The following is a 19,857-nucleotide window of genomic DNA, read 5'->3' as shown; positions in this document are numbered from 1 at the left end:
TATATTTTTTTAATCCAAAACAATTGGAAGATTCCGATTTCAACGTAACTCCAACGTTTGGAAACAAAATGTAAACAAGCACCTGTCGTATTTCATCTGTAAGACATATTACAAATGTTTTGTTTATTTCGCAATGAAATTTTTCACAGTAATATGATGAGGGCATTACTCTAAGTTCTAGCAAAGCAAAAAGTACTAAGTTTCCTTCAGATCAGGTTCAAATTGACAAATAAGTTGTGTGTAGCCCACTTCATACCTATAATTTCTCAGAATACTGGCATGATCATGCTCGACCTACAAAAAGCATTTGACACAGTAGATCATCAAATATTATGTAAAAAACTTCAAACCATGGGTGTACTTTCAATTAGATGGTTTGAATCCTATTTAACTGACCGTCAACAGAAAGTTAGTGCTAACGTCACTGAATCTGATTTTCTCTGTGTCAGGTGTGGGGTCCTGCAGGGAAGTATATTGGGTCGTTGTTATTTTTATGTTATGTTAATGACGTCTGCCAGTGTAGGACCCAGTGATTTAGCTAGCGCTCGTCATTTTCGCCATTTACGAAAGGAATTCATAGATGACAAAAATATTTTAGATCGTTTTCGTCACTTAAAATTTGATAAGTGTATAAAAAAAAATTCCACTTAAAAAGTATTTCTGATAAATTTTCAACAATTTCGTCACCTTAAATATAAAAGTTTTTAAAAACTGTCAATCGAAAGTTACATAATTTCTCCCAGCCTAACGCTTTGACAAGTTTATGACCCCACGGCCACGCTTGGTAATTACCGGGTCAACCAGGTGTGAAATACATTCTATTGTTGTTAACCTGGCAAGCCTCATATGTGCATTGTTAATAATCCTTCAAAATAACAACAATTAATTTATCAATATTTTGACCGTTAGGAGCAAAAAAGATAATCCTGGGATTCTCACTCGTCTTCAGTCGATCGTTTTTGACCGCTAGAGAGGGGATTTAGTAAGTACAATCTGATCAAGACCTACATGTATCTTACGAACAGATTCAAGGTTTCATCAGTCTATTCTCTTCTAAAGATCTGTCTCCATCCTTCTGATTTGAGGAGTTTTAGGTTGAAGAGGGCTTTTGAGGTGTGGTGTTTGGGAAAGGACAGGAGGATTTTCTCATACCATAATAGTAGCTTTCGTCAAATAGTAACTATTTCTAGACTTAATGCATCAAAGTTTTGTCATGATGTAAAAAAACCTATTTTTCTAACATTAATTATTTTATTTTGTAACACATGTTTATTATATTTATTGTTATGTCTGTTTCTGTAAACTTAAAATAAAAATGAATATATTAAGCATGTTTATGTCTTTATATAGTTTATGATACTATTGACTATTTACAAAAATCTGCTGTTTGTGCTTTACACAAAAGTGACGAAAGCCCTCAAAATCCTAGCTAAAACCCTGAGGACCCGACTGCAGACTGTTCCTCTATGCGGATGATAGAGCAATTTTATTTTCTGATAAGAACCCAGATATTATATCTTCAAAACTTAGTCAGGAACTCCAATCTTGTAGTAAATGGCTTGTGGGTAATAAATTAAGCCTCCATTTGGGCAAAACGGAGTGCATACTTTTCGGCACTAAAAGAAAACTAAAAAAAGTTAGAGTTCAGTGTTACATGTAATAATCTTACGATTTTATCTCATAATAGTGTTAAATATTAAGGCCTACAAATTGACCAGTTCTTGTCTGTTGACATTATATAGTAAATAGTATTTTGCAAAAAGCAAATGGAAGATTGAAATTTTTATATAGAAATGCAAAGTGCTTGTCTGAACATTCAAGAAAAAAACTCTTTGTATGGCACTAATACAGTGCCATTTTGACTACGCTTGATCAGCATAGTTTGATAATGTCAACAAAACTTTACAAAACAAGCTACAAATTATGCGAAGTAAAGTTATAAGATTTATGAAAGGCTTGGATTATAGACGTAGAGTTGATTATAATGCATTTGACAGTGTTGGATTTTTAAATGTCAGCAATAGAGTTTGACAAATGAGACTGAACCACGCTTATAAAATATTTTATAACAAATGCCCTCACTATATGAGAAAGCAATTTGTAAAAACAAGAAATGTTACCTCTTATAACACTAGGCACATGTATTTAATTTTTATGTACCATATGTAAATGGACAATCGGCAAATACTTTTATTATAATGCCATTAAAGATTGGAATGGTCCCCTATCTGATATCAAAAAAACAAAAAAGCTCACATGCATTTAATTCTAAGGTAAAATTTTTACTTTTTGATAAAATGAAGCAAACTTTTCTTGATATTTTCACTATATAGTAAATTATAATACAATTTTAGATTTTATATATCTGGTAATCCCAGATTATTTATTGGCACTGCCAAAGTCTCGAGCCGGTTGTTGTTCATTATTATTTTTTATCATATAAGTTATTTTTTTCATCTGGGGACCCTGTTGGAAATAAGCCTAAGGGCTTTCACAGGATATCCTTGGTTAAATATCAACCATGGGTCAAAATTTGACTTTTAACACAATCTGTGTCATTGTATTTTTAAGTGTCATGCATTCACTAGTGATGTATTGTTTTTTATTGTATTGTATATGTACATGTATTATATATTGATATTTAATGGAAGTAAGTCTATCTATCTGACCACTGTTGTATTATATGTGTTGCTTAACACCAGAAAGAAAATAATGTAATGTATTTATGTATAACTCTTTTTTTTTCATACTAACAAACATATCATTTATTATTTTTAAGCGACCTTTCTTACTTTCTTTCATTCATTCTCTTCAAATTTGATTTTTAAGAATGTGAAGTTTTGAAATATTGCATGTCACCAATAACAGACCCTTTAAAGTATGAATGCACAAAAAAATGAGAGTAGCATTTTTTGGCGGACTAAAGCATAATCATAAAGCTTAATATATTTACTTTCAAGCACAAACTCAGTGTGGAAAACCATCACTCGCCAGCTCACCAAATATAAGTATATGTGTAATTTGGCGAGTTCTCATTAGCTTACACTCATCAATTTGGCCACAGTCATTTGATTGGCGAGTTCCAAGGAAAGTTAACAAGCCAACAGGTTATTTAGTTAAGCATCCCTTAACAACATACATTAAAGACATGTTCTCTACATTTTAAGAAGTTTAGCTTCAGATCTAATATGTCAAGTGAATTTTGCCATGATATGCACAATTTTATTGATGTAAAGCATTGTTTACGATCTGCCATTTTAATTTCCGGTAAACGGGATGTGCGAAAACCTATGCAACGGTCCCAATCTTGAATTAATATTCAAACGAAATTATCTTGGTAATTTATGATATGTTACCTTAAATTATTTGATTATTGTCAAAATAAAAATGAACAAGAAGCAATGATAAACATTTTCTTGTTTCATAATGATGAATCTGTTGAAACATAATTTTATTTTTAAAATATGAGTTCAGAAATAGAGTACTTATTGTACATGAAAAACTTCAGTCGGAGGGAATATTGGAAAATGGAAACATTTTTGATAAATTTAAAAACAAATGAAAAGATAGTTAAAGAAAGAAAAAGAAAGGCAGAAGATAGTAAAATCCAAGAGAAAACAGATGATAGTACAGACAAAAAAACCCACAAAATTTGGCTAGTTGAATTTCTATTTGGCTAGCAAGATCAATATTCCACTAGCCAGAATGGCAAGTTAGGAAAAAAAATGGTTTCCAACACTGAAACCTAATAATCATGCTGGTTAGGAATCTAATATGGAGTAGGCATTGCCTAAATCAGCGAGCACTGAGAGCTTTACCACACATGTACTATAACGTAATTAATGTACATTAAATAATGGGGATTTTTTTCAATGAGTGAGCAAGGAACCAATTTTTAACTGCCGATATGCGTGACTATGAAATATTTTTTCCCCCCAAAAATTCCAACCCCATCCCCCTTTTCCCTTAGTCTTTTAAATAGATGATAGCTATGTAACACTTAGCCATACTTTACAATTTTTATTAAAAGCATCCTTTTCAATTTTGACCGGTCAGATCAATTCGTACAGATACCGGAAATATTACAATTCTCCACGAATGGTGGAAATATTTTACATATTATTATCATGTGAGGTAAACAAAATTCAGATGCAACTGATTGCTGCAAACAAGAAAATGATTGCCTTTCCTATCTTAGAAAAGCTATGCTTCGATTTGAATAATACATCAGTTTTATTTTTTCCAAGGCGGGTTAGGTTCTTGACGACAGCAAGAGTGGAACAGCAGAGATAAACATACGTACATCCACATGTTTACTGAAGTTTTTTTTTACATCACATTCACTTCTTTAAATAAGAAAAAAAAGTTAAAGACCTGAAAACTATCAGAAATGATTAATTTATTTTTATTGAAACGTAATCTTAAACTATATTTTTTTATTTGTTTGATTGAAGGAAATGATGAATTTTCTCCGTAAGGACAGTCACTATGTGTTAGCTTGGGGACATGGCTTTTTTTTGTTAGTATATTGGGGAACCTTAAGGAAAATTTAGAAAGTACACGTAATAACCGTAGAGCTCACTCCACTTTGCAGTGCTCGCTAAAATAAAATTTGAGTTTTTTTGCACGTCGCCAAAACCAATGTAATATATGCTATGCAGATTTACCAATTTTTATCTCCAGTACTTTTACCATTGGCATCGAAGTAGGTATGACTACACACAGCCAAGAAGAATGGTTTCAAATAGTGCACACCTGTTTTGCACACAAACATATGATTTTTTTTTTAAAGTACATATTTAGTGCAGAAACAAGTGTTGTTATAAGCAGGTAAACTACGTTATAGCAATATGTCATGTAAACAGTTTCCATAATGTCAGTTGTTGGAGTCAAAACAGTACCACTAAGCGGGTAGGTGATGTATGTACTGAAAGGTTTACTTCAGATGCTCATAAGTTGTGAACATATTCAATTGAAGTGTCTGTTGTAATTTACGTTCCCTAAGCTACGCTGCCTACTCTAATACACAGCAGTAACACGTGACCAAAATGGTGCCATTTGACGGAAAGTGGTTTGTTGTTTAGTTATACATTCTGACATCATCTGACCTTAAAGTTTTTGAGCAGGAAAATTCAAAGCTGTGATGATTTGAAACAGGACCCTCTGTTTAAATCAAGGTAAGCAAATAAGATAGTTTTCTTTTGTAGTAATATAGAATAAATGTGAAAAAAGAAGTATTTTATTGTTAGACTTTGTTATCTGCATTTATGGTTTCAAACATTTACACGGCAAATTTTGCATTTATAAACACGTCAATATATGGGTAATTTACGCGATCAAAGGTATGTGTGTACTGGATGGGATACAATGCAGTGGGCATTATTAAATGAATAAAAATGTTAACTATTTTATGTAATTTCTTAATTTAATTCGACTGTGTATCTTATATATGAAAGTGTTTATGAGATATTTTCCTCAGTAAACATGATAACGTAACTTACAAGAGTTCACCAATAATCATCAATTTTCAAACTTTTCACATAATGAGTATAATGCAACTTGTTTCAACCACGTGTAAACTATAATATACAGGTCTCATGTTACTGTTACATTGCAATGGTACTTTAGTTGCAACGTTCTGCTAGGTGAATGGTGTGCAGAAATCGATAACTTAGTCTACATAACACGATAATGTAGATTACAGTATACATGTATTTGTGGTTGCTTCCATCAACATTTTGAAGATATATTCTTTAACACAACTAATTGTATTATGCATTATTGATACTCTTTTTTTTCTAGTCTCCAATTTTAATACTTGTTTCATTTTTCTTTAAGAAATGGGCAAATCAAAGGCTGAGATACAGAAAGCCTACAGGGAAAGAAAAAAACTGCAAGAGGGAGAAGCATATCTCAAAAAAGAAAGAGAACGAGTCAAGTCATACTATATGTCCCAATAGCTGACCAGCCACAACGAAAAGCAGACGAAAGGTGTAGAAAAGTTCGGGAATGGGTCAAGCAGCATTGGCTAAAGAAGTCGAAACCAGATGGTTCAGTGCATGTGACCAATAATTTTGAGCAAAGTTCAGAAGTTTTGTCGTCATTAGATATCACTCCTAGTGTGAACAAAGAACCATTCGTGGTAAAGCTGTCGATGCTGGCGATAAAGAAAAGGACAAGAACTAGATGAAATCGGGCAAATACAAAGCATAGATAAACAATAGATAACTTAACATTTAAAAACAAGCAACTTAATAGAAAGAAGAAAAAAAACTGTCGCAAAACGGTGTCAGAGACTTGTTCAGTCAGTGAAGAAAAATCAACCTAATGAAAACACTCTAAGTACATCAACGGCTGTCGATAATACCCCAAGCACATCTTCTTCGGAGATAGTTACACCTAGGAAAAGAACCATAGAAGAAATCAGAGATGGAGGTCTGACTCCAAGAAAAGTTCCAAAAAAGATCAAAGAGAAACTTTTTTTTCCAAATGTCATCACAGAAGAGTTGGGTGTTGCTTGGAGATCAAACAGATTAAGGGGAAAACACCTACTAAAGAATCTCGTGAATGGAGAAATAATCAAGAAGTTCAGAATGTAGAAAATGTTAGGCATAAAATCAGGAATAAGAAGGCATCACTTCGTCGCCAAGGGAACTTCAAAGAAATTGCTCTCCTTTCCAAGATTCCAGAAGAGAGTAGAATCAAGAGAACAGATACGTCAGGATGTCATCAGATTCCTAGAAAGAGAAGACAACAGCAGGCTAATGCCTGGTAAAACGACACGAAGAAAACAGAAATAGGTCATACACAAAAACGAATCCTAAATGAAGTATGATATTCTTACATCTCAAGTTCAAAACGGAGTCATCACGCAAGATTTCCCTTGCAACATTTTGTTGATTAAGACCTAAGTATGTATGTCTTACTAAACATTTGAGCAGAAATAAGTGCCTCTGCCAGAAGCATCAAAATATGGCATTGGCACTTACAAACACAAAAGCATCAGGTATTAATGTAACAATCAACCCGGATGAATTCATAAGAAGCCTGAAGGACAAGCCACTCGCAGATGTACTCGCAGAAATAAAAGACCAAAATATCAAGTACGAACAATGGAAAAAAGTTGACATGACAGATGGAAAAAAAAGGACGAAAATAGTGGAAAAAGATGAAAGCAGAGACGAATTCATTTCAATTATGCATGCTCAAGTTCATGATTTTCAGGAACATGTATCAAGAGTTCGTCTGCAATATCAGGCTTTGAACATCTTAAAGGCAAACTTACCTACCAGAAACGTATTAGTGCAGATGGATTTTGTGGAAAACTTTTCATGCTGCTGGGCCAGTGAAGTCCAGAGTGCATACTGGAATTCAAGTGCGGTAACTCTACATCCAGTGGTCATTTATTTCAAAAACAAAGACACAGAATTAGAACATAAGAACTGTATTTTCGTTTCTGATGACCTTAGACACAACTTTGGGACTGTTTATGCTATTTTACAGAAACTAAAGACAGAAATCAAAGCTTATGTCAAGGATTTAGAGGTCGTCCACTACTGGACTGACAGTCCAAGTTCCCAATACAGGAACAAGACTGCCTTCTTCGTCGTATCCAATCATCATGAAATTTTTGGAGCCAGAGACATATGGAATTTCTTTGAATCAGGTCATGGGAAGGGGCCGTGTGACAGGATAGGCGGAACCTCAAAGCATACTGCAGATCTCGCTATTCGACAAGGAAAGATAACAGTACAGGATGAAAGCGAATATTTTGAAAAGGTACAAAAGTATCACACTAGTGCTAAGTACATTTTTGTCAAATCCTCTGAGTGTAAAGATAGCAGGTTAGAGTTACCCGATTACAACCATCATATAACTCTGTTGAAAGGAACAGTGCAGGTCCACTGTGTAGTTGGGGTATCAAAGGGTGTAATCAAGACAACAGTTACATCTTGTTATTGTCAGGAATGTTTGATAGGCAATTATCATGATTATTCTCTGGCAAATATAATGAAAGGATAGAAGACCAATCTTATAACAGAAGTGGAACAGAATGTCAACACCATAAGTGAGGACAATTGGATTGAAACTAATAGTGCCAGAACAGAATCTGATAGAGTTGAGGTGAGCATTGCCGTTGGGCTCTTTGTAGCTGCTATTTATGATAGCACATGGCACGTTGGAAAAATCACAGACATTGATGAAACTGATGAAGAATGTCAAATTACTTTTATGCGCCCCAGTCAAGCAGGGAATATTTGCAACTCGTTATACAAATGGCCTTCTCCAGAGGACAAAATTTGGTTGCAGGTTACAGACATTTTATGCAATATGAGAGAACCATCTAAGTCAGGCAAAGTGGAAGAAGCTATGAAATAAATGCCGATGATTACAGAAATGCATGTGATTTGCTAGGAAGCAGAATTAAGTCTTGAAACAAACACCAAAGAACTGAAAGGATATATAAATGCTAGTTTTGAAAGACTAAAGATGAATGATTATTTAAGTTATCACTGTAGTGTGCACTTACTACTAGTTATATGCATTTGTGTTTAAAGCGAGAGTTTTGCATATAACAAATATGATACGATGCTTATGTCGAATCATGTAGATTTTTAAGGTAATTTACGTTATTGAAAAATTGAAACCAAAACCACATAGAGGAAAAAAAAATAAACAACAAAAGCTTTGGTTGTAGTGCTTTAACTAGAAAATTTTGAATGATATTCAATTTATTATCCCATTAGGCAAATTATGACCAAAAAATGAGAAAAAAATCATTTACGTTATATTTTTTAAGTTCTGACAACTTTGAAAAGAAAACCTCTGAAACTCTGAAAAGTGTGTATGTAGTGACTTTTACTTTGAGCTTCGACAAGAATGTTTAAAAGGTAGATTTAAAGAGAAAACAGTTTTGTAAGATACGTTTTATGTAAATTACGTTATTGATTTATTGTATGTGATTCAGTTTGTCTCCAATACAAACAAGTGCATGGCTTATTTTCATTATACGTTATGCCAGAGCTTGCCGAAACTACGCAGACTTTTTGTATCGCACTAGAACTCTAACAAATAGGCTTCTGGAACAGGGTTATGTTGCTACAAGATTGAAGTCATCACTACAGAAGTTTTATGGTTGTCATCATGAACTCGTGAATTGTTATGGTGTATCCATCAGCACAATGAAAACTGATTTATTCAATGGGTCATAGTTTTCCTTTCCTCGTTTGTCTACCCCGGACTTGACTTTTTATGAGCAACTCGGCGGGTGTTTCTAGAAAAGCAGAGGACGCTTACCCTACCGGTGCACCTGGTCCATGCTCCCAGTTTTTAGTGGAGTCCGAGTTGCTCATTCACTTTTGTTACTTTGTAGGTATGATTTTAGTTACTTTATGTTCTTTGTTGTGTATGTCTGTTTTCCATGTCTGGTCTTTGTCCCTGGATTACATTCTTTTGATTACCGCTATAACCTTGGTTCCCTTGATTACTCTTTCATCAAATGAGTAGCAACTAACATCATAAAAAGTGTAACTTTACACCAGAAGTGTCCTCAAATATTCAAAATGAACTATTTACAATTTGTATTATGTTGAATGATGAATTTGTGAAACTAGATAATTGTCAGATATATTGACTTTTTAAAAAATACATTTAACTTCACAATAGTTTCATACTGTTGATGGGCATTTTCTAAAAGTACAATGTACCAGCAATGTAGATTACTCTGCACTTTATACCATTGCTTTGTGAATAAATTTTCTATCTCTTCTATATAGCTGGAGATCTGATTTTCCAATTTTTTGTTTCTTATGTATTATCACTTGAAATAAAATACAGAATTTAGTCATTGCAACATCTTTTTATTTTTATGTAGCATGGACACTTATTTTGAGAATAGGTGTTCGTCAGTTCATGGCTCATCGCCTTGTGCTCCTGTAGAACATCTAAATACTCTTGGAGCTGATTGAATATTGATAAGACTTTGCACTTTTTGTGATATTCTCATATTGTTGGGAGTTTGAGAAACTCTCTTAAAAGCCATTTCTCCCATCTTGCAGAATTTTAGCCCATAGTACAACAGGCATGTAATATCTGATCCTTAATTTTCCATTCTCTCCCATTTAGCTGGTGTTTTGAACTAACATTTTGTTATATGATACAGGTGAAGTCTGAAACACTCTTGAAAATCTTAAGTTCATAACCGTAATTCTAATGCCTCCCAAGTTTACACGTTCTGTTGGTACATGTACATGTACATTTGTATGTCATGATATTGTGCAAGCACCAGAAATTCCCTTTCTGTCAATTTTGCAAACAATATCAGGATCAGGTCCATAGTATTCCAGATCCATAATTTTTTTGTCTTGCTTTTGATGAAAGTAGCTGAAGGCGAGACAAAAGTATTGTTTTTCCAGTGTTGGTGTTTGTATCATCCACATTAAAATTTCAGTTATAATGTTACTTTTTCTGATTGAGCCGGTTCAATATGAACCACTTGTGCTAGGTCAATCATATTTAGTATGAAGCCACATTACCATCATGCATCCATTTTTTTACATATATGCCCCTGCAGTCACTTTCAAATTTGAATAACAGTGACCATGTCCAACAGCTTAGACATACATGTTTCTCTGTGATAACAGTTTTAATTTTATAATTTGAAGATATCTTTCATTTAGTTCTTTGCAGCAGCATTTTAAGATACAATGTGTACATATTTCTAAGGAAGAAAAAATAACCATCATTTTTGGTAAAGGAACAAAATTGGTCAATGATGAGATGCATGACAGTAATACTAATCCTTTTTAGGATTAAATGTCCAATTAGGCAGACAATTCAGAGAAAAGCTATGGGCAATGAATCCCAAAAGCTATTATCTTAATTACATGATGTTCAACTTACTCAGGGTCTCCTAGAACATAAGAGGTTGGAATTCTGTTTCTTTATACTCTCAATTCTTCCTTCCCTTCATGAAGTCAGACTGCATTTCATATATGTACAGGTATAAGAAAAATATAAGGCATAATATTTTTGATGTAGCGTTGACTTACATGCACATTTGTACATGTAGTACATGTCATGTGTATAATGTAAATTCATACTTCAGACTGACACTCTTCACCTTGGAAATTTAAAATATGTGATACTTTTTTCAATCATGAAAAATATTATCTTTTCATCTTTTCAAAAGACAGAAATGGTATACAGTAGATCAACAAGTCCTGAAAGTGATGCCAGTTATGACAGAGGATCTTATCGAAGAAGCTCGTCAAGAGAAAGAAGCAAGAAATATTCATACAAAAATGAAAAATATACCAAGCATAGAAGGTCAAGATCGAGGTCACCTCTGAGATATTCCAGGTCAAGAAGTAGGTCACCTAAACATTTTTCTTCTCATAATTATCCAGCAGAAAATGGATATTCACATCAAAATCGACATGACTATCATCACCAGCAGCATAGTAACAATAAGATGAAAGTACCGGATTTCTTTGACAGGTAAAATTTCAAAACATATTTTAAACTTAAACATAGGTACTACATAAACAAAATGTTATGGAAATCTTTTCAAATCTGTAAATATATTTTATATTTACTATTCTTAATATTTATTGTATTCTAAATTTCTGAAACACAATACATGCTAAAAAAAAAAACTATGAACATTTGAAATACATGGGGTTTTTGACCCCTAAATCAATGGCTTAAAATGAAACCTGATAGCAATACTCTTGAGCAAATGACTTGATCATTTTCATGGGTTTAGTATGCAGAAGATTTTATAAAGTCTCTTTATACATGTACATGTCCCTAATAAGTCGCATTAAGTCATATGGTTTGAATACATTATCATACTGGTATTTTCAAGAATACCTCGAATAATCAGTCTTGAGTTCTTTGAATAACTGCAGGCCTATCAATACTTGTTCCATTATGTCATCCACACATACTGAGTATTTCAAATAATGTTTTCTATTTTACAGGAGGCGATATGAAAGAGAAAAGATAGGTTCAGCTGGTGCACCAGAATGTTGGGGACATGCACCTGAACATGCTATTTTATCTGAGTAAGCACATTTGTACTTTGTACTTAATTGTACAGAATTCTTTCCCTGGATTACATTCTTTTGATTACCGCTATAACCTTGGTTCCCTTGATTACTCTTTCACAAATAGATATCCTTTATGCAGAGATGGGGTAATTGTAATTGCTATCGTTAATGAGCAGTAATTGATTACATTTCTTCAAGTAATCATTGTAATCATAAATCAGCCATAAATCTTATTACAGGTAATTTAATTTAATCAGTTACTTGTCAAAATACCCAGTAATTATGATTACTTTATGATTACATTATGATTACAATGGAAATATTAAAGAATCAAATGGTATCTATGGATAATGCATCAAGAACAAGAAAAGTAAAATGATTGTTAATCAATCAATGCTTCTTTGTGTAAATTTTTCATTAATTTTTTTTTTGTGTGTGAAAATATCACAAAATTTTAATTCAATACCAACAAGTTAAAAAAATCTAATTATCCTAATGAAAAAATGTAAGAACTATAAAAAAATCCTATATAATTATTTTAATGCATTTGTTTAAAAGTACAAAAGTAAAACCCAAGGGTATATTAAAAATTTAAGTGAAAGTCACAAATTGTTATAATGAACTTGTATATATTTTATAGATCAATGTGGCTTAATAAATTGGTGAAGGCTCATGTTATACTATACTTTAAAAAATAATATTAACTGTTAAGTTCAAAGAATTTAATGCCTTATGAAAAATACAAATAACATAAATAAAATGATCCAAACCTTTCAATTAATTCATTGTTATTTGCAAATTCATTGTAATCAGATGTAATCACTTGCCAATGTAATCATTAATTTAATCAATTACTTTCAGAAATGCTGTAATCATTAATTAAATTTAATCATACATTTGACAAAGTAATTGTAATTTAATCAATTACATTGAAAGTAATCACACCCATTTCTGCTCTTATGATCTGGTCATGTTAGATCTATATTTCTATATGTGTTGTAACTTTTCAAGATAAATTTTATTACAAATATTTTGTGAGAAATATGTTGTATGTTACCCCTGTCATGCAGTTCATTGTAGCAGTGTTAAATAAATGAAATAGAATGTTGTAAATGATTAAATATAATATTATATATGTATAGTCTATCTTTCATCCATCTGTTCGTCAGAACTCTAAACACCTTCAGTGAAGTTGATCTGACTTGGTACATATTTATTAACTCTATTTGTTTTTGTTTTTTTATTTAACACACTTAGGAATATCTTTGCATTACATAAAAGGACACAGACCATTCCACTGTGTACTAATATTTGAAATAAGTTAATATACTCCACCACATAAAGTTTTGAAGTATTAAGTGATATCCTCGGGGCCCTCCATAAAGCTGCATGTGGGTCTGTATGTCTATCCGTTTAGCTGTCTATCCATCCATGTGTTGATGGTTTCTAGACGATAACTTGACAACTGTTCAATGAACTTTTTTGAAACTTTGTACACTTGTTTAGTATCATAAGAGACATCTCAAGTACAATTTTAAGCGAATTCTAAGATGCGGTTTTCTAGTTAAGCCATTTTGATTATTTTGCCTTTCTCCTTTTTTCACCATTTGTGGCAGGGTATCATTTAATTTTCCATTAATGTCTATCTTAGTATCTTCACTTAAACAGTTTGTTCTTTTCAACATGTCAAAGAAAAAGATATAAATCATAAATGTTTTAATATCATTGTAGATCAGAGTCTTCATCAGGAGATGGATCTTCAAAGTCAGGATCAGAATCTACAGAGTCCTCATCATCAGGTAGTTAGTGATTAATTAATGTCAGTTAAGAAATAAGCAATGTTTTTATTTCTGCAAAAATGTAATTTAGTTGTTATCTTAATAATTAAGACTTACTTTATAGAAGTTTGAGTGTAAAAGATATTGGATTTGTCGATTTAGCAAAAAAATAGTTTAAAATTGTAAAAATGCAATTATAGGTTCATTTAAATTATTGTGACTTTCAGGAAGTTACATGTATAAAAATGGGTGTTTTACTTTAAAAAGGTAAAATGGTTTTATATGATCAAAAACCCAACGAACATCTTTTTAACTTATAGAAGAAAACAGGAAGAAAAGGAAGAAGTCAAAAAAGAAAAAAAGTAAAAAAAACAAGAAGAAAAGTTCAAGGTATACAAATATTAAAATTTCATTGTAGGGTCTGGATTTTAAAACCAAGTTCTTTGAATCATTTCTATCATCGAGCTGAGAGATTTAAATCTTTAAAAAAATCCTAGTTTTATATCAGCAAATAAAGTTTTGTCTATTGTCTTTGAAAATATTAAAAAGAAATCCTATATATTTGTACCTTAATCCATAAATTAAATACCAGCAAAATGCACAAATGTACATATTAAGTGGGTGACACTTCATGCATGTGATACAGACTTATCCCAAGACAGTTTATTACAATATAATAAATAATGACACTTATAGCCAAGTGGGCCAAACAATTGAAGACTCTTCAAGTAAATTTTAAACACAATTTAAGCATTAAGTCTGCAATTATCCAATTATCTATACCTAATATGTATGGGAATCTTAACTGTACCTTACTTCAAGCCCAGAAGAATTTGATTACCCTGGAAATAATTCAGTGACATTTAACCATCTACTGTTTAGACAAAATTGTTTCATTGCCACTCCCATAAATAGCTAAAAATAAAAATCAGTTGATCTATTTTAGTTATAAAAAACTACATGTAGCAGCTATGAATTAAAAAAAACTGAGGTGGTTTGACAGAATTATAATGGTATATTGTTTGTACACTATATTCTTTAAGCCAACAAATATAGAACAGAATGGTAATGGTAAAACCTGGAATAAAAACATTGGTGTAATATTATTAAACTTGTAAAAATCACCTATAGTAGAGTGGGATTTAATCTTTCAGTTAACAGTTACGTTAGTATTAATATTACTGACTTTAAACCATTCATGTTTCAGACACCTTATATTTATAACATTAAATCATTAGCTTTAAATAAAACTTGATTTTTTTTCTTTTCTTTTAGTGGTAAAAAATCGAAGAAATCTAAGAAGAAAAGAAAGAAAAAGAAAAAGAAGCACAAAACATCTTCCAGTGACTCTGATAGCAGTGGAGATGAAGCAGATAATGCTGTTATGTGGGTTGAGAAAAGTAAGTTAAAAAATCTGGCATAGAGTATGTGTAAGTAAATGATTTACTGATTATTGGCTAATGTGATTTTCTTCCTACGGCAGATATTTCATGTTTTTCAGGACAAATGGAACTGACTACTTTATACTAGTCCAACACATTGAGCTGTATTTTTATTGTGGTAGCAACAGCCTGCATGTTGACATGTCACCATGTCTAGAAACTTGGTTCCCTTGATTACTATTTCATGAAAATGATAGAAAACTCTGAAGTTTAATTGGCATGGAAGCCTGAAAAAATCAATCTCTTTATAGTCACATCTAACTGCTAACTGGGAATGGGAGAAATCATTCTGAAACTTTGACAATGTTACTTTACAGAGACAACAGATATATCTGAAGATGATGGTATTGTTGGACCTCAGTTACCTGATGATAAAGGGGGACCACAGGCTAAAGTAGAGTAAGTCAGACATGCTTAGATGTTCAGTGTTGTATGAAGGTTAAAAGGTCACACAAATAATTTATGGAACATCCATTACGTAGTGATTATTTTCTTAAACTTTAGATTACTTTTGAGAGTGATAAAATATTTTTCTTTCTTACTGAACTGTGATGAAGTGCTTATAGTAAAACCTGACAACAAAAATGGTAACAAATGGATTACAAATTGGATAAAAATTGTCCAATAAAATTTAAATTTTAACTGGACCAGTACCATCTAAGCACAAGTCTTCTATTAAGTTAGTATCTCTTTTGCCGAAGAAATCTGAACTTCTTAAAAAAACCATGAAAAAGACCAACACTATATTAAAATATTAAATCCAACCAAAATTTGAACTTTCCAAACATAAAAAAAACCAACATCATGTCAACATTTCAAACCATTTCTTAAAAAGTCGGGACAACTAAATGATTCAGACCTTAATATTCTTAAGGCCTTGGCTTCTCAAGTAGGAAACTAGTTAACCGTTCAAAATAAAGTGGACCATAGGTGATAAATAATTTTTTTATTGATATAAATGCATTGTATGCCAATCTTGTCTCATTATTATTTTAAGTGCCTTTAATAACTTACCCAAAAAATCCTGTCCTTCCCCATCTTCTTACAAATTCCAATGACCTGGAAGAACTTTGATATTACTCTGTTAATTATGAGATCAGAAGTCAATTCACAAAAAGTCAATACTGTAAAACTAGTCATAAATGTGACATAATAATGAAAAAAAAAACATTGTGATGAACAAGTTAATACTTATGATTTGTTTTTGTAAAATCAAATTACTGGATTTAATATAGACTACTTAACATTTGATTTGATACTTCAGTTATGGTAAAGCCTTGTTGCCCGGTGAAGGAGCTGCTATGGCTGCATATATTGCAGAAGGAAAAAGAATTCCTAGGAGAGGAGAAATTGGATTGACCAGTGATGAAATCAAGGACTTTGAGGACACTGGCTTTGTCATGAGTGGAAGCAGGTATGTCATAGTAATTATTGTAAAGATTTAATACATGTAGTACTAGATTTGATTGTGGCTTAAAAATGACCCAATTTAGTTTATGCTTGTAAGAATAGGAAATAAAATTTGAAGAATAAGAATATTTCATTGTTGAATTTTAACAGTGGTTATCATGTCACAAATATTATGTTTACAATGTTGGTTTAACAAATCACCAACAAAAGGGAAATTTTTCATTCATTCCCATTTTCCTAGGAAGACAGAAACTAAAATAAATTGCATCTGACCTGTCACAGAAAACAGAAGTTGGCAATAGTGTACAAACATTACCAAAATAATATTTAACATCCAGAAAACAAAATGCCAACTTCATTGGAAACAAAAGAAAAAGATTTTCACTGATATATTTCAAACATGAAAATAAAAGATGGGATTAAATATTACTAATTTTATTAATAGCCCCAGTAAGAAGCTACAAAGATAAAAAGCTAACTTTGTAATGATGGAGTTGTCAAATTTATGAATTTAAGAGTCCTTAAAGCCCCCTCCCCACCCCCATAAACCATAAAAAAAATGTGTCCAAAATAACAGTGCTTTCCAGAAATTTGAAAAATGTATAGGAATGCTAGTAGTAATTCTATACATATTTACTTCCGAATTACAAAAATCTATAATCTAAGCTGTGGATTGAGCTAGACTGAGGTAACAAAAAACCATCATTAATAAAATATTCTATAACTGGAAATTAAAAAAAATGATATTTATAATCTGAAAACCTGTCTAAACTGAATGCTAAATAATTGAAAACATGTCTGAACTGAATCCTAAATAATCTCAAAACCTGTCTAAACTGAACCATAAATATTCTGAAAACCTGTCTTAACTGAACCCTATATAATCTTAAAACCTGTCTGAACTGAATTTTAAATAATCTGAAAACCTGTCTGAACTGAATTTTAAATAATCTGAAAACCTGTCTGAACTGAACCCTAAATAATCTGAAAACCTGTCTGAAATGAATCCTAAATATTCTGAAAACCTATCAGAACTGAACCATAAATAATCTCAAAACCTGTCTGAACTGAACCCTTAATAATTTGAACACCTGTCCCGACTGAATCCTATACAATTAGAAAACCTGTTTAAACTGAATCCTAAATAATCTCAAAACCTGTCTTAACTGAATCCTAAATGATCTCAAAACCTGTCTGGACTAAACCTTAAATAATCTGAAAACCTGTCTGAACTGAATCCTAAATAATCTGAAAACCTGTCTGAACTGAACCTTAATTAATCTGAAAACCTGTCTAAATTGAACCCTAATTAATCTGAAAACCTGTCTTAACTGAACCCTAAATTATCTTAAAACCTGTCTTAATGAATCCTAAATAATCTGAAAACCTGTCTGAAATGAATCCTAAGTAATCTGAAAACCTGTCTGAACTGAATCCTAAATAATCTGAAAACCTGTCTGAAATGAATCCTGAATAATCTGAAAACCTGTCTAAACCAAACCCATATAATCTTAAAACCTGTCTAAACCAAACTCTAAATGATCTGAATACCTGTCCAAACTGAACTCTAAATCCGAAAACCTGTCTTATCTAGAAAGTATCTATTTTTCAATTTAAATGTATTTTTAATCTGGGTAAGGCCAAAAGGAACAGTATCTCTGATTAGAGTTTCAAGCCTTAAAAAATATGGTAGGTATGTAGGAATACCTAAAGCTTTCTACATATTCTTTTTACCTTGAGTTACTACTGAAAAATTCTTAGGTTCTTCAGCCAAAATGTCCATAAAACATGCTAGGGAAATAAGGTAGGTAGGGAAACCTTAAACACACATATTTTTTCATTTGACCTAAACTAAACAACTGTGTCCAAATAAGGTTCAGTTAAGATACATTTCACTGTACTAAACACTGGAGCATTTTCTTTGTTTTGTTTTTATATTGACCATCTTTTTTTTTTCTTGATTTGGTAGTACATTTTAAGGGAAGTAGAACAGGAAGGGTGCATCTGATTAGTTTTCTGTATTTGATATTATTTCTATTTATAGGCATAGGAGAATGGAAGCAGTGCGTCTTCGTAAAGAAAACCAGATTTACAGTGCTGATGAAAAAAGAGCCTTAGCGACATTTAATCATGAGGAAAGGTCAAAGAGAGAGGTCAAGATTTTGTCCCAGTTTAAGGAGATGATCAGAAAAAGGACGACTAAGGATTGAATGACATTTGATTATTTTTACTACTTATCATTAAATTATGAACTTAAGCATTCTTTGTTTCATTTATGATGTTATTATAGAGAAAAGAGACTTCTTAATAACAGAATATGAAATCCCTAGAAAATGTCTTTAATGAAAGAGAGAAAATTTGTACATGTATTTAACACTGTTGTCAAAGACTTGTTTTTATAGGATAGCAAAACAACTACCGTTCTAAAATGGCACATGATGTTGTTGTCATTGGCATTATCATCATCGGTAGCTGAGGTCCAGATAATAACTTAATTATTATAGAATTTAATGCAATTGTACCACAAGGTGCAATACCACAAATTGAAGTCTTTTCTTGTGTCAAATATTTAATCTCAATTAAAATTGAAAGTTGACATGGTGTGTCCATACTGGCCCCAATGGTTCTGGACTCAATACATACAAGAAAGTACTGTTAGGCATATGTTATAGCTGATAATAATAAAACCTATAATCTGACAACTTTTGCTGTTTGTGCCAGGGGTACATCTAGGATTTATGGTTGGAGTGTAAATTTAATTAAATGCAGAGTAAAGCAAGGGAGGACCATTTTACGATAAATTGTGTTTTCATAAATAAAATACAATATTTTTACCAATTTAAAGGAGGGGTACACTAAGTTAGGTTAACTACCATGAATTCTTGTCTGTTTACTGCATTGTTCATTTATTGAAAATAAGAATGACAATCTTCTTTTTTGATATAAGGAGAATGGACATGGTAAGTATGTCAAAGAGACAAAACCCCACCTGGATAAAAAAGGGCAGGCTATACCAAAATATTATACACAAGTACAGCCAAATGTTTGCCCCTTTATACTCCAACCACATAAGGTAAACTGAAAGTGAAAATGGAACATACAGAGGCCAGACTATAGACAGGCCTATTTATGAAATAGGATTTGTTTATTTATCTTTGCCCATAAACAAAACCA

General features: G+C 32.0%; 2 protein-coding genes across 3 annotated transcripts; both read left to right on the top strand.

The window, feature by feature from the left end:
* Positions 1–29: 29 nt before the first annotated feature.
* Positions 30–18,940, top strand: LOC148626715 (uncharacterized). 2 transcript variants are annotated; one of them, XM_088570949.1, is made up of 10 exons: positions 61–98; positions 910–982; positions 11,192–11,499; positions 11,985–12,068; positions 13,785–13,852; positions 14,152–14,221; positions 15,107–15,231; positions 15,591–15,672; positions 16,538–16,687; positions 18,728–18,940. In XM_088570949.1, the coding sequence occupies exons 3-10, from the start codon at positions 11,198–11,200 to the stop codon at positions 18,891–18,893; spliced, it is 1,047 nt and encodes a 348-aa protein (XP_088427075.1). In that variant the 5' UTR covers positions 61–98; positions 910–982; positions 11,192–11,197; the 3' UTR covers positions 18,894–18,940. The 2 variants fall into 2 exon arrangements, with proteins under 2 accessions (XP_088427074.1, XP_088427075.1); XM_088570948.1 differs by lacking the exon at positions 910–982 and having other exon boundaries at positions 30–98.
* On the top strand, positions 1,384–8,620 carry LOC148626716 (uncharacterized). Its single transcript, XM_088570947.1, has 2 exons — positions 1,384–5,177; positions 5,839–8,620. Exon 2 carries the CDS (start codon positions 6,973–6,975, stop codon positions 8,020–8,022), a length of 1,050 nt encoding a protein of 349 aa, XP_088427073.1. The 5' UTR covers positions 1,384–5,177; positions 5,839–6,972; the 3' UTR covers positions 8,023–8,620.
* Positions 18,941–19,857: the final 917 nt, after the last annotated feature.

The sequence above is a fragment of the Perna viridis genome, chromosome 2 (assembly GCF_037379345.1).
Source record: "Perna viridis isolate PV_CMFRI_1.1 ecotype Kerala chromosome 2, ASM3737934v1, whole genome shotgun sequence".
Lineage (NCBI taxonomy): Eukaryota > Metazoa > Mollusca > Bivalvia > Mytilida > Mytilidae > Perna > Perna viridis.
This window is presented reverse-complemented; position numbering and strand designations above follow the sequence as displayed.

Excerpts from the sequence above, each read along its gene's own strand:
- LOC148626716 (XM_088570947.1), top strand. The coding sequence starts at position 6,973 with ATGGCATTGGCACTTACAAACACAAAAGCATCAGGTATTAATGTAACA.
- LOC148626715 (XM_088570948.1), top strand. The coding sequence starts at position 11,198 with ATGGTATACAGTAGATCAACAAGTCCTGAAAGTGATGCCAGTTATGAC. Across the intron at positions 12,069-13,784 it reads GAACATGCTATTTTATCTGA|ATCAGAGTCTTCATCAGGAG; the intron begins GTAAGCACATTT and ends ATATCATTGTAG. Across the intron at positions 14,222-15,106 it reads AACAAGAAGAAAAGTTCAAG|TGGTAAAAAATCGAAGAAAT; the intron begins GTATACAAATAT and ends CTTTTCTTTTAG.